Source organism: Eleutherodactylus coqui, chromosome 7, assembly GCF_035609145.1.
Source record: "Eleutherodactylus coqui strain aEleCoq1 chromosome 7, aEleCoq1.hap1, whole genome shotgun sequence".
In the NCBI taxonomy this organism is placed as follows: Eukaryota; Metazoa; Chordata; class Amphibia; order Anura; family Eleutherodactylidae; genus Eleutherodactylus; species Eleutherodactylus coqui.
In genome coordinates, this window is record NC_089843.1 from 9,831,130 (window position 1) to 9,847,150 (window position 16,021).

Here is a 16,021-nt window from a genome sequence, read left to right on the forward strand (position 1 = left end):
GTGGGCAGGGCTAGGACGTGAGCTGAGGGAAATCCTGCCTTTTCATGTCTCTTACTGCCATCGGGAGCGCGCACACAGAGGAGGGAGAGCGCAGAGCATGTGAGAAGGCAGCACAGAGGCGCCATCTTTGAAAGCTGCAGTGAAGATCAGAATCTAAGGTAAGAAACTGACATTGCAGCTGATCTGCCGGCCGGTTTGAGCCCCTGTATGCTGTCTGTTACTATCCTTACTGAAAGGAAAGCAGCAGCATTATAAAAATTTTTACCCTGTGTGGCCGGACAACCCCTTTAAGTTAGTAATCTCACCCACAGAAAGCACTGGCGGCGTGAAAACAACTGTGCCGCATAGAGCAGTAAAATATACCTGTAGTAGTCCGAAGTATAGACATCTGGCCCCTGCATAACTGTTCCTAAATGTCCAATAGATGTGTCCCTAAATGTCTGTCATGTCTTCAATGTGGATTTCACAGCTGCAGTACATAAGAGGTTAATGTCTGGGTATGTCTGGGAAATATAACAGTTTGTGTGTATCCAATGTTGTCACTTGAGCATGAAAGATATATGCGTTTGCAAGGTGTGCAAGTAAGTGAGTTCAGTCTAGAGAGTCTACACAGTCTAGTCAGTCGGGCAGTCTCTACAATAATTGAGTGGGTCTACAAGTCGACTTGTGGATTACAATCTGCTAAGAGGACTGTGAGAGAAAGGAGAAAGCCCCACCTAGGCCTATCCAATATGGAAGAAGCGGAGCGATATTCCATCTTCTGAGAATGGAGAATACCCCGTCTTAGTTGGTATAGAGTCCAGAAGCTACCTGGGAACCAAACAGGTGAGTGTTGGCCGGTAGAGAGAGTGAGAGAAGTAATTCGTGAGAGAGATCTTACAGATAACCAGGACTGAATGCACCCAGAAACCCCGAGTAGCCTGCCTGCCTCCTCACAAATAGAAGTTGTCTGTAAGCCAATCCTCCATTGCAAGAACTGTTTTGTATTATCCACTCTGGATGTTCTAGTAAAGAAAGACTTTACCGACCGTTTCCAGTTCAGTCTATTTAAAGTACAGCCCTATGTGTGTGGACGATTTATTACACCCTTGTCGGAGTTCACCACAGTGGATGGAATGGTGGCGTCACCCGTGACAAATACTGACGTTTCAATGCAAAGTTTTATATATGTAACTGCACCACCAGCGTTTCTAGAGTGACCTGTCAGGGAAGGAGATGGTAGTGCCACCATGAGATCCCTAACAGCTACTCTGCCATCTCCTCAGCTGTGGACTTTGCTTGTAAGGTGGCAACATCGGGGGATCAATCATTCACAGATAGCTACTTTTCTGTATTGTTTATAAGATCATTGATTACATTGTGCAGTTGGTATTACTTTGGTCATTTCTAAGCAAACAGTTTTTGGAGTTTGAGAAGATTCTGCATAATCAGTAGTTCATTGTTCAAAATACAGTAAGCATTAGGCTCATATTAGGGCACATTACACCTACTCACATAATACAGATAAAGAGACTGGTGCCGATGTCTTGGAGCCTGTAGATGTGCGGGCTGAGCAGGAGTAGGATCCAGCATCACTGCTACTTACTTCTCCAAGTCCCAAGGAACTAGCTTGGACTTCTTGGAACCACCTACTGTTCTTGTACCAAGCGTAACTCATTATTTCTTCAGGACTGTCTAAAACTTCACAAGTCAGGGTGGCGATGTGCCCTTCTCTCAGTTCTCTGGATGGACTGACCAGAACACGGACATCTGCCAAAAAGTAGCAAAATAAAGGATAATGAAAAAGGCAAAAGCAATTATACATAAAACCGAAGGGACCATCATCAGGTCTCCAAGGTGAAAACATTCAATTTTCCTATAGTTTTTGTTTTTTTTATTGTCACTTTTCTGAAGCCATGACTCTTTAATTTTCCTTCATCAGCATATACATGAGAGCTTGTTTTTTTTTTTCATGACAAGGAATAGTCTTTAGTGGAATCATATTGGGGCTTCTCTTTTGTATGATGAGCAGTAGTTTTTTTGGTACCATTTTGGGTAACATATGACTTTTTGGTCCCTTTTATTGCAGTTTTGGAAGGCGAAATGAACACAAAAAAGCATGTTCAATTTATTGTATTCATGTGACAATATCAACATGTTTTTTGTTAAGAAAATTAAGAAACTAAGAGAAAAAGAGGGAAAGGTACAAAATGGGGCATTTTTTTACAATTGTTTTGTTTTTTTAGACTATTTTACATTTTTCCCCATGTTCTGTGACTTGAGACTTGAACCTGCGCTCATGTAATACACTGCAGTACCTCTACAGTGTATAATCACTTATCATAGTGATTACAGGCTATGCCAGGATCTGCGATTTCATGGTGGAGGGCTAATGATGGCACAGAGGGGTCTCTCCCTCTGTGAACTTCTCACATGTCATGATCAACACTGAAAAAACATTGATGTTCTCACCAATCCCTACTATTGCAGTGAGACGCTGGCTGTCAGCTACAGCTGGCTTCTGCTGAAGATGGCGTACTCTCAGCTTCTGAACCTATGTTATCTACATGCCTTAAATATATGGCATTTTGTGTAATCCTCCCACTTCCCATCACATACATGTGTGTCATGCGGTGTGTAGGGGTTAAAACTGACAACCTGTTCTTGGGATCAATATTAGATTGGTGGTTGTTCACCTCTTGCCAACCTTATTGTCACGTTGGCCCTGAGTGTAAGGCGCATCACGGCCAGGACAAAGGTAAGGCTATGGTCACACAGGGAGCAGACTACGAAACAGAGTAAAATATCATGTAATCTGCACAAGGGACAACCTCACCCTGACTGCTAGGACAAGAACTGCCCTGCCTAAAGCACGGTTATCGCCTTGATAAAGGCGGCACTTCATCTCGTGCCTCAGCCACTAACTCTAGCAACTAAGAAAAGGAAAACACTAACCAACAAACAATTGTATCACTTAGCTTTACAGCAGAACTTCCACTACCAAAACACATCCTCTCTCCGCAAAGACTGAAAAATCAGCAACAACCTGACCCAGAAGCAGACTTAAATAGTGACTGAGGCACTGCAATCGGACAGACAGAGTTCCACAAACACCAGGATGAAATCCAAATATGAAACAAGAGAAAAAAAATCAGTGACAGAAAACACTGAGGGAATACAAACCAATGACCAAAGTAACACCTAAGGAAATAACAAGCCACAAAAACACATCAGCTGCAGCAGTTACCTTTCCGAAGTACTAATGGTGCCCCTCAGGACTCAGGCACCACCAAGACTTCCAGTACAGCCAAAAAGATCAACAATCTGACATCTCAAGAAGGACCACTCATCCCCAGAAGGTATCAGCTGCTTTCAACAGTTAATAGCCACCCGAAAAGGCTGCAATCCAAGTTAGCTGTGGCTGTTTAACTACTTAGATGCTGTGGTTAGTGGAAGGGGAAGATCTCCTCTGCTGCCCCATGGGCCTGCCCAAGCATGATTAGGGGGGATGGATTGAAAAAATATTTAAATATTTTCAGTTGTTTGGCGTTACCTTCCACGATAAAGTTAACAGAGGCTTGGTTTGTTCCCAGGGTGTTCTTGGCAATGAAAAGATAGCTCCCTTGATCAGTGGACATGATGTTCGTGATTTCCAGTCTCAGTAGGTCCGGTAAGAAGTAAGGCAGTATCCTCTTGTTGGACCTTCTACCATCAGTTGAAGAAGCTATGAGTTGTCCATCTTTATATAAGGACAGCTCTGATGGTGGATTACTGTCGACACTGCCTAGAAAAATGGCCACTTTTCTGTGTTCAGTATCCAAAAATGATTTTATGTTCACGTTTTTTGGAGGATCTGTAGATAAGAAGTGTAAAAGATAACGGGGCAGTTCATTAGCCGTTTTTCTAAAGATACACATTATATGTGCTGTGCACGATCTGAAGCTGAAACATAAAAATAACTAAACAATCTAATATAAAAGGTTATTTTATATACTTTGTACAATACTTTACGTGACCCATTGGACTAATGATAACTTAGCTGACTTTATGCTATGATGACTTCTGCCCAGTGTTCTATGTTGCAGGATATCACTGTGAAGGGAAAATCAACTCAAATATCACTTTCAGCAACAATATTTACCTGTATACTAATGCAAAGATTACAGAATTGTAGAATGGTAGAGTTGGAAGGGACCTTCAGGGTCATCTGGTCCACCCCCCTGCTCAGTGAGGGATTCACTAATTCTGTCCAGTCTCTGAACACTTCCATTGAAGGAGAACTCCCCACCTCCCGTGGCAACCTGTTCCACTCATTGATCCCCCTCACCGTCTAATATCTAATCCGTGTCTCCTCCCTTTCAGTTTCATCCCATTGCTTCTAGTCTTTCCTTGTGCAGATGAGAATAGGGCTGATCCCTCTGCACTGTGACTGTGTTAAACAAACAATGGATCCGCGCTCCGAGAACTGAAGTTTCTTATCTTCTTTTTAAACAGGTTTATTTACACACAACGCGTTTCATCCTTTGACAAGGACTTTTTCAAGGACACACTTGAAAAAGTCCTTGTCAAAGGATGAAACGCGTTGTGTGTAAATAAACCTGTTTAAAAAGAAGATAAGAAACTTCAGTTCTCGGAGCGCGGATCCATTGTTTGTTTAACACAGTCATTTCTTCTGAGCGACTCTCAGGCTGAGAGACGGAGGACACACGCTGCTCCCCAGCTGACTGGCCCAGCAGGATACCAGAGAACTGAAGGCATTATACAATTAAGGCTTATCTGGACAAGGGGTGTAGTGGAGATCCTATAAACAGGATCTTCACTTAACACCGGGTGAGTTATACAAAATTTTAACAGTACGTTTTTAGTATATATAAACCTGCTTACTCGTGAAGCGCTATCCTGACTTTTTTTACATATTATTTTCCCTCTGACTGTGACAGCCCTTCAGATATTTGTAGACCGCTATTAAGTCTCCTCTCAGCCTTCTCTTTTGCTAAACATTTCCAGATCCTTTAACCGTTCCTCATAGGACATGATTTGCAGTCTTGGTAACTCTTCTCTGAACTTGCTCCAGTTTGTTAAAATCTTTATAAAATTAACGCATTTTTAGATGTTAATATTTTGTAGAATACAATAGCTAATGTAGCCAACTCAATCCAAGCTGGCCTCTGAGTCTTCTTTGGGCATTGGAGGAGTGGGAGTTATGGAGAGCGGCTTGGAGTGCTTTTGGCGAGGTGGTAGCAGTCCCAGTGCATAGGCTGGGAATGCATTGCCAGACTACAGTACTAAAGTCATGTTGGCAAACAAAGGGGGGTGGGGGGGTGGGGGGGGGGGTGTATTGGCTCAATGTTCATGGAGAAGATGTGGAAAGAAAAACATCCATAAAATCCTATTTTGGGTGACAAAGCCCACCTCCATTATTGGAGGCACGGTGATATCTCTGCCATGGGAGCGCCATCTGTTCTACAATGTTATATGTACACCACTGTCTATGACTTATCCTATGTTTTCTAAGACACTTATATGTACATTTCTGCATACATGATTTGTTTGGACTCTGCAAATAGCAGTAGTTCTCGCCATGTGGACCATTCTTTACTTACATAAGACATTTAAAATGAAGGCCTGAGAGCTCTTGTTCCCATGATGAGTCTGAGCGCTGCAGTAAAATGCCCCTCTGTCCTCACTGCTCACATTGGTGAACTGCAGCGTGTTTACAGAACCTTCCGAGTACCTGACTCCATTTTTATACCAAGTGTATGTCGCTGCACTTGCAGCATCGGTATCGACTACACATGCCAAGCTCACCGCCTGCCCCTCCTGAACCACTGATGAGGGGCTGATCACGATTCTGGTGGCTGTAAAACAAGAAAAGTAGCTCAAAGGATAAGAAATGACAAACATAAGTAATATCACCTGCACCCAGTAGTCAGTGATCCCCAGATGGTGCCGTCTTACTGCCCCTCAGAAGTAGACATCTTTATTGTCATCATCTTGCCCCTCTATTGCACCCGCTCCTCTAGTTATTCTGCTCTCTGCTGCCCAGTATGTGAAGCACATTACACCCACAGATGGCTCTGTGTAGCACAGCGGTACCTTTAGACCTGCGCAGGTCAGCGGTCACCGAACTGAAACTATTCCTATGGTAACAACCTAGAGGTTCCCTGCAACAAAGACAAGATCCCTCTAAAATAAGTGGTTAAAGGGTGAATACCAGAAACCCCTTAAGCTTCCCTCAGGAGTCCCTCAGCCAAATCCATCAGTGGCACTGTGGGTCTACACCCGTTATATGACAGGATAGGTCAGTATGCCTTTTATTAATGGTATAGCAAAGTGTAGCTGACTGTAATTTTGAAGCAGAGGAATCCGATACACCAGGTGGTATACTTTTTTAATGTGGAAGGGGTATATTATGGGTGACCTATGCCTCTGTATGACTATAAAGTGGCACATGTAGGACAATACTCCGAGCCTTGCAGAAACATTTCCACTACAGACAATACATTAGTCACTGACTTATCATCAGGCAGTTTTTAGATATCGGAAAACCCCTTCAATACTTTTAGCACATGTACCTCAGATGATGAGGACCTTTAATGGTTGACATTAGCAGCTTTGATAATCTAATCCTGGCATTTTAATTCCTCTGCATCATTTGCTTTGCATAAAGCTTGTGTGGAGCTGACCCCACTCCATATGTATTACACAGCCAACACCCGCCCTTATATTGATCGCAGCATCTAACGTTCCTTTTACACTAGACAGATTCTCAGCCCAGTGTAACTAGCGCCAAATGACAGGCATGTCGGTTGGTGCTCACTGAATTTTCTCTTACATGGGCTGAGAATCGGCTTATGGGAACAGACGACCAATAGTAAGATTGTACTTCTCCCTGTTCACATGGTGAGATGTACATCCGATCAACAAGCATTTTTATGCCTGCTTAAAATCACTGATCATTGGCTCTTTTACACCTCTCAATGACTATTCGGTGCTCAATAATCAGGCTATTTTAAAGGACTTTAAGTGGTTAGACAGAGAGAGCGGTACCCCAATAAGACCCTCACGATTAGTGGATGCCAAATAAAAGGAATGGCAGCTAAAGGACAAATGAAGACCTCCTGACCTGCCATGACATGGTGTAATAGGATGACACAATGCACTGCAATCCAAAAGTATTGTGGTGCATTGTACAAAGGTAAAAACAGGTTAAAATATATAAAATATGGTTCAATATATTAAAATATACACTATTTGTAAAAAAAAATCAAGTACCTAGGAGATGTTATTTTGCTGCAAAACTCAGCATTCAGTACATGTCAGGCAGATATGCAAATCATTACAGTTGTGGCATGATTAAATGAATGGTTTTGCCAACTGATGCCCTAAAAGTGGTTCCCTTGACCTATAAAAAAGGCTTTCATGGCATACTTGTGTGTAGTGAACCTCTTTTTCTGATTGAGTAGAGGATGATGACCACTAGACATGTCTGTACGAAGCAAGGGGCACATTGATGGAATGCGAGAAGCTGGGTAGTTGTTTCAATGAATTGTCCACCATCTGGGCCATTCTGACCAGACTTTTAGGGGGAGTTGAAACCAGTGGATACGTTAGGCCACACAAGGCGACCGGGCTTATAATACCATTGATAGACCACCAATAGAGTGAATTGTCTACTCATCTGACATGCACAAGCAGCTAAGCTAGAGGCAGCCCAACAGGGTACCATCGTTACAGGCCCCAGTATCTGTCTGAACCATTTCCAGGAGTTTGGCTAAAGGACATTTTGTCTCATGGTGCCCATTATGTGTACGGCCTTTGACACCTAGCCAACATTATCTGTGTTTGCAGTGCTGTTGTGAACAACTAAACTGCTATGGAGCGGAACTGGGTTATCTACAGTAATAAATCTAGGTTTTGTTTGGACACCAATGATAGTCGGGTAAGGTCTGGAGACCTCAGGGTGCCTCAGTCCTACCTTTTCTGTGGAATGGCACACTGCCCCCTGCTGGTGTGATGGTCTGGGGGGCCATCACATACAACAGTTGGTCACCCCTAGTAGAGGTACGAGGGACAATAACAGCTATATGACAGTGATATAGTCAGAACATCCTACATCAGGAGAATACTCAGCAGGCAACAAGAAAGGGTGTTATAGGAATGCCTCCACAACATTACCAAACCTCTGTGGCCTGCCTAGTCTCCAGATTTATCACCAACACTGGAATTTTAACCTTGACATTCTGAGTTTGCAGTAAATGTGGAGTGATATGCCGAAGGATATCATATAGAACCTGCATTCATCCATCCCCGCCTGTATCACATCTTGTATTCAAGCTAGAGGTGGTATAGCATGGTACTAGATCCTCCATGTCCACCCATATCACATCTTGTATCCAAGCTAGAGGTGGTACAACAGGGTACTAGAGCCTCCATGCCCACCCGTATCACATCTTGTATCCAAGCTAGAGGTGGTATAACATGGTACTAGATCCTCCATGTCCACCCATATCACATCTTGTATCCAAGCTAGAGGTGGTACAACAGGGTACTAGATCCTTCATGCCAGCATGTATCGAATCTTGTATCCAAGCTAAAGTCAGTACAACAGGGTACTAGAGCCTCCATGCCCACCCGTATCACATCTTGTATCCAAACTAGAGGTGGTATAACAGGGTACTAGAGCCTCCATGTCCACCCATATCACATCTTGTATCCAAGCTAGAGGTGGTACAACAGGGTACTAGATCCTTCATGCCAGCATGTATCAAATCTTGTATCCAAGCTAAAGTCAGTACAACAGAGTACTAAAGCCTCCATGCATGCCAGTATCACATCTTGTAACCAAACTAGAGCTGGTACAACAGGGTACTAAAGCCTCCATGCCCACCTGTACCACATCTTGTATCTAAGCTAGAGGTGGTACAACAGGGTACTAGAGCCTTCATGCCCACCTGTATCACATCTTTGTATCCAACTAGAGGCGGTACAACAGGGTACTAGAGCCTCCATGCCCACCTGTATCACATCGTGTAACCAGACTAGAGCCGGTACAGCAGCGTACTAAAGCCTCCATGCCCGCCCATATCACATCTTGCATCCAAGCTAGAGATGGTGAAACAGGGTACTAGAGCCTCCCTGCCCTCCTGTATCACATCTTGCATCCCAGCTAGAGGCGGTACAACAGGGTACTAGAGCCTCCATGTCCTCTCGTATCACATCTTGTATCCAAGCTAGAGGTGGTACAACAGGGTACTAGAGCCTACATGTCCTCTCGTATCACATCTTGTATCCAAGCTAGAGGTGGTACAACAGGGTACTAGAGCCTCCCTACAAGAGGTCAGTTCTCCACAATTAATTCTCTTTTGCTCTGATATTGTTATCACTGTTACAATCCCATGGAGAAAGTTTCCTTCTATCCTGACAACTCCTACCATAGATTTTTCATTTTATGAGAATCCGAGTATATTGAAAGTTCAAAACCCGCCCCTATACAAAAATATAAACAATTAAAACAAACCTAATTGCCATTGTTTTATCTCAAAAAGTCAGAACTAACAGGATTTCAGATCATGTATCCCACATGGTGAACACCAAAAGAGAACATTCACAGCCACAGGATTGGTTTATATTATCCCTTTGCTCCCCCAAAAATGAAAAAACATTCACCCTAAAATGATAGAAACGAAATCTGCCGGCCATCCAACAAAAGCCGGTCCGTCCCACATCTCCACGGATGGAAAAAGAAGGACATTATGGAGCACAGAAAGCGGCAGCAAAAAGCACGTCTAAAAAATGCTCTTAGGTTTTAAAACCAGTAAAAAATAATAAATAACTGGGCATTTAAATGTGCTGAGAGAATTGACAACAGCATTTAGAGGGTTAACAGCAGTGAGCAGCGTTAGCGCTAATGGCAGCTGTTGCAGGCGCTGTCTCACAGACAGCTGCTGCCTGCTTTGTATGGAGCATGATCGGCTCGTGATCCCGGTCTATATAAACCCTACACACTCATAAATGTACGCCCTGTGAGGTTAAGGGGTTAATTTGGTATCTCTGTAATCATTCCAACACACAGAATAAAGTGTACATGTCATATTTACATCATATTGAGTGCCGTAATTAAACATCTAACAAGGTCTCATTACAACAGTTAGCGGTCGGACATCCTACTTTGTGCTGTGAAGTTGACGGTTGCTCTCGACTCTCCAATGGAATTGATTGCCACACAAAGATACGTTCCTTCGTCCTCCAGCCGAACGTCACTGATCTCCATCTTTATCGCATTTTGTGAAGAGGTTACTCTTATCCTGCCCCTTGGGGATCCTTTGGCATCAGATGACATCATCATCCCTTTGAAGTACAAAGCCAGCCTGGATGGCGGGTCACTGTCTACCGAGCACTGAATGATGCCAGTCTGTCCGCTCTGCGCTTCCCAAAACGATGACACTAGCGGTGTCCGCGGGCCATCTAAAAAAGACAGAGATTATTTCTTCCATAGCCGTGCCACGGCTCATTGTTTGATTTATTGTCTCATGTGTTATTATATTTTAGCTCCGCCCTCCACTGAAATGAATGAAAACCCCAGAAGATGTTAGAAGTGCGATCTCTATGGTCCATGTGGAGTGTTTTATCGATTGAACCACCTCATTGTAGATATTTTTTCCCCTTGCTTACTAATTGAATTAGGCGCAGTAAAGACATGATGGTCCAACATTAACTCATAGGAAAGGCCAATAGGTGGCGCTGAAGAGCCTTTCTTCCATCTCTCATTTGCGTATCATTTGCATGGTCTATAAGTCACCTCAAGCCAACTTATTGTTGTCCACAAGGCCACAAGTGCCTTACAAATATTAATAGAAGAAAGTCTACATCAACTTATATTCATGCAGGAGAACGGATCAGTCCTCTGTAATCTCCAACATCAATGAGGGTAGATGAAGCGTTCAGTGTCTAGTTATGGTGGGAAGAGCAGATCTGGAGAATTAAAGGGGGTTGTCTGAGCTTCAGCTGTGATACCGCCATTAATGGCATGTGACTGCTGCAGGAGCTTCTGGGCTGACTGGACCGGGGTACATCCAACCAGTGACGACTACCTAGTTTATTTTTCATTCCCCATCCATAGCTTTTCTTTCTTTTATGGTTGGTTGCACACTTGTCATGTGTGAGCTGCAGCTGAGGGGCCCGGACGCAATTAGCATTGGATAGCATACAGACACCTGTCCATTTGTTGTCCGATTCACACAGACAGAGCAGAGATGTGCATCAGGAGGTCTTATTTCTCATCCTTGATACGGCCAGGAATTGGACATGCAATGAGTTTTTACACACAACGCACCATTCTGCAGCAAAAAACCTTAGTCTACATAGCCCCATAGACTAGAATGGGATCATTAGCTGAATTAACAAGGAAAGCACATGGCGCCAAATATGCTAGTGAAAATCCCTTTAACTGCTGTTCAAAATGAGATATTGTGCAGAGATATAAGCACCTGTAGGTTTTATTATTTGAGTTGGCCAGTAAACTATTAAAGGGGTTTGTTCCCCAATGTGGGCAATCCCCACTTGTTAGAATGGTTCCTTGACAATAAGTAGACCACAATATGTCCTCCTGCTGAGACCGCCACTCATCAACTGCTATCTGTGGGAAAAACGGGCAGCAATTGTTTAATTTTTCTACAGCGCCCCCACAGGAGAAATCAGATATTACACAGTTTTCATTCACATCAGTGGGTTCTCTTTCGAATGTAGGACAGTGCAAGAGAAAGAACATTCTCCACTGAGATCAAGAGATTTGGGTCTTGGAGACCGACCCCCTTCTCCCATGAACCCAAAATTCCATAATAGGGTGTATGACAAAGATTTATAAATCTGGACGCCCCTTTAAATACTCAATACTGTCGTCTCACAAACTACAAAAGCTCAGGAGCCCTGAAGGAAAAAGTCATTGGATGTTATATCAGTTATGGCAGGAACAATTCTGCCCCCCCCCCAGAGGGTACAATTTAATACTCGGGTGTAAAGTTGGAGTCCTTATAGATGCATTATATTTTTAATTGGCCTTATTGCTCAGATTTAATCAAATTATGATTAAATTTATAAATCGCTTTAATTTTGGATTATTTTGGTTCAAACATCTGCATTATAAAACGTACTTACAGGACACATGAAGGAAGATGGATGGAGAAACACCATGGTCCTCGGCTCCCTGCACGGCGCAGTGATAATACCCGCTGTCAGTGTCCTTTACATTGTCAAGCACCAGAGAGTTGTCCGCAGTCTTCTTAAACCATCTGCTGTTCTTGTACCAAACAATTTCTAATTCCTCCAACTGTGGCTTCATTAAGTTACACGTCAATGTCACCCGAGAAGCTTCCAGAACCTCTGTAGATGGAGACACCAGGACTCTTGCAGCTAGAAAGGAAGTAATACTTTGGTTTTGAGTGTCCCTCAGAAGTAGGGTAGCCACCTCTAATAGCAGCCATGAGAGTGTCCATCGACTTGGGTTAGTAAATTCATGTCTATGTACTGGCTAACGTTTTAAGACTGGAAAGTATTCTTTCAGATCACAAATGGCAAAAAATATAAAAGTTGAGCTGTCATTGAATTCATAGGAAGCGTCCTTAAAATTCTTAACATATCAGAAGACAGAACATTAATGGTTAATCTTCATTGCACAATTTTGATCTGTACATTGACTTCAGGTGCCCATGCATCTCCGACAGCTCTGCTTCCCGATTCCCCATATATGCAGTAAGGTATGCAGTTTGCTAAGTGTGTATGTGTTCTTAATGCGTGACATTGATGTATGAGCCTCGTCTACGACCTGAAGGTTGCAAGTTCGATCCCCGCGTGATTTAGGTTGACTCAGCCTTCCGAGGTCGGTAAAATGAGAACCCAGCTGGGTGGGGGGTAATAAGTAATAATTACCTGAAAGCGCTGCGGAATAAGTTGACGCTACACAAATTACCAAGATTTATTTAATGCAGTCAGGGGAACAAGCTGCTGCCAGAGACCCCTGGAGACTGATTATCTTCCATGAGGACTAAATATTTGGTATATTGAAATCTACTCAGCAAAGTGTAATACCAAGGCGGACGTATCGCCAGTGCAGACAGTTCAGCTGCCCAGGGACCCCAAAGGGAATAGGTACCCATGGCTGGGTGCTCCCACCTCACTGATGACTTGCTTCGAGGACCCCCTCCACCAAAATTCTGTCCAGGCTCTATTAACACCAACCAACATTACTGCAGTAGAAGCCTCTTCATAAAACATAGGGATTGCCAGACAGCATGTTGTGTACATAGAATAACTTGACTCCTCCCTTTCTCTCCAAACATACAGTACTAAGTGCCAGAGATGGGTGGAGGAGTCCGGTTATGGTCCTTAGAGTCTGCAGCATTCAGCAAGAACTGTGTGTGTGAAGAGGCTCCTACTGGACAGAGTTAGTAGCCCTGGGCTCCGGCAGTGGGATGGGGGGGGGGGGGGGCAGTATTAAGTGGGGCCACAGAATAGACATTCTTAGTAAGTTGGCCCACAAAGAAGGCACTGTTATGAAATGGGGCCACAAAGGGGGCATTGTTGTAAATGGGGGGTCACAGAGAAGACACTGTTCATAAGTGGGGCTACATAGAAGGCACTGTTAGTAAGTGGGGCCACAGAAAGCACATTATTACCTTATTTGGCCACAGAGGTGGTACTAGTATTATGTGGCCGTACTTCAAGCAGGGTTGTTAATAGATCATAGGGTTTCAGTAGGAATTATCCAAAAGGAACTTCCCCCTTCCCCGCCAATGTTGTTTCAAACCATCATACCTTCTTATTCTGAGACAAGAAGGCTTAGTGACAGGTTGCTCACCTTCCTCACTATTTCTTGAAGGAAAAGGTCAATCTCCCTTTTTTCTTTACTAACTTTGCAGTGGGGAAGAAGAGTCCTTGTGACATGCTGGGGAGGCCAAGCTGAGCCCAGCTCTTTAGGAAGGGAGCTTTTTACCAGGTGAAAGAGTTAATAACATGAAATGTGACTTGATATACTGAATGAGCATTGAGGACAGCTTCAGATATCATGGTAGACCATGGGAAGATAAAACAACCTCTACAGTAGAGGACCTTACTCTGCACACTGAAGTGGACTGCCTGAGATGCTGATCCAACGCTGTTCCTGCAGCTGCAGTTATATGTCCCTTCATCTGCCAGCCTTAGAGGTTTAATATTCACCATCAGCTCATTCCGGGACGATGTCACCTGGTATCGCTCAGAGGCCTTGTATCTGCTGGAAGCCACCAGCTGCTCGTCTCTGTAAAGGGACATCTCCGCTGATGGGAAACTGTCTGCAGAGCAACGAATGAAGGCGGATGTTCCCTCAGCCGTGTCCTGGAAGGACATCACCTGCAGACGTCTTGGTGCATCTGTACAGTGCAAGGCAAGGAAATGTGTGGCTTTAGGCACAGATTGTATGAGACACAATGTTATTATCATCATCCAGCAAGCAAAAAAGGAATATGTAATATAATAACCAGTTTAATCTGAGTCACTTTACACCAGGGGTGCAGGTAACCTAGCAACCAGTTAGGACTTTTATTAGCTGCCTGCACAAGATAGAAAAAAATGCATAGAGACTTAGGTGAGGAGGTAGCCTAGCAACCAGACAGGCTGTGATTGGCTGCAAACTGGTCAGGTGACAAACATTATAAATAGCCAGACAGTGGTAACAGGAGCCAGAGTGAGCCAGAGAGTGAGCCTGAGTGATCTAGTGAGTGAGACCCACCAGGCAAAGCAAGTGCCAGAGAGTGAGCCTGAGTGATCTAGTGATCTAGTGAGTGAGACGCACCCGGCAAATCAAGTGCCAGAGAGAAAAAAAGAAGCGCCCGACTGGAGAAAAGAAAGTTCCAGGCAGAAGAGAGAAGTGAAAAGAGACAGAGAGAACAGCCATGACAGAGAAAGAAAGAGAGAAACAAGAGAAAAATCTGAGAAACTGCGTAACTGAGGAAAGACAGCTAGGACAGTGAAGAGAGGGAAAATAAGAGACGTAAATATGAAGAGAGGGAGATAAAGAAATAAAGAGACATAAATACAAAGAAGGGTAGAGAGAAGACATCCAGAGTAAGCTGCCAGTGTATGGAGGAGTTAGACACGGGTGGCTACAATGTTGCGATTTAAGTATCATTCATTAGACACTGAATGTTATGAAGACAATGACGTCATCTCACGGCCTTATTTAATAATAGCGGCAATTCAGCAAAATCTCTGGCTCTGTGTATTATTCCACACCTGACCACTCACAACTACAAATTGTGCCCAAGGGCACCGGCGTCCGAACAAACAAATCACAAACAATAATAATACAATTAGCGCTCACCATCACACTTTTTGGCGCCACAATAGTGCTTTAGGCTGGCACGACAGCCATTAGTGGCAATACGGCATCAGCACTTCCCAAGCAGAAATCTGCAGGTGTCCATTAAACTGTGGCAGTGACTAAAAATGTATTTGAGTGCTGTTGCCACGTGTTCCTGCTGGTACAGTTAGTCGCGGCCACAGTTTTACGTGCACCTGTAGATTTCTATTTGGGAGGTGTAAACATAGATTTATCAGGATAGCGCCACGATAGCAATTGTTACAAATGAATATAGGAATAATATAGAAATAGACTCACCTGGTGCAAAGCGGGTGCCCCTCTGCCGGAGTCCTGGAGGGCTTATCACAATATCCTTAGAGGTCCACACTTATCCATAAGATGGAGAGCAGCATTCAGCATAACCCAAACTGAATTCAATATATGGGGGATTGTCAATACCAGAATAAAAGAAAAAAGCTTCCTGCGCTCATGCAGTAGTCGTGACGTCCACAAAACAGCAGGGGAGGAGATTGTATCCCATCTGAGGTCCTTTTATTGTGCACTTAAAAAGTCATTTCCCTTAAAATGATTCAGTACATCACAGAAAAAATATAAGTGCAATGCGACGCGTTTCGGTGTGTAAAAACCAAACCGAAACGCATTGCGTTGCACTTATATTTTGGATACAATCTCCTTGCTGTTTTGTGG

At 43.7% G+C, this 16,021-nt stretch overlaps 1 protein-coding gene across 1 annotated transcript in view; it reads right to left on the reverse strand.

Moving 5' to 3' along the window:
- Positions 1–16,021, reverse strand: part of SIGLEC1 (sialic acid binding Ig like lectin 1) — a 114,230-nt gene that overhangs the window by 33,665 nt on the left and 64,544 nt on the right. Inside the window, exons 12-17 of the mRNA XM_066572863.1 lie at positions 14,091–14,384; positions 12,136–12,390; positions 10,150–10,446; positions 5,583–5,837; positions 3,533–3,832; positions 1,495–1,749 (exon numbers count right to left, since the gene is read on the reverse strand). Of these exons, the coding sequence (XP_066428960.1) occupies positions 1,495–1,749; positions 3,533–3,832; positions 5,583–5,837; positions 10,150–10,446; positions 12,136–12,390; positions 14,091–14,384 (1,656 nt within the window). The remainder of the gene's footprint in view (positions 1–1,494; positions 1,750–3,532; positions 3,833–5,582; positions 5,838–10,149; positions 10,447–12,135; positions 12,391–14,090; positions 14,385–16,021) is intronic.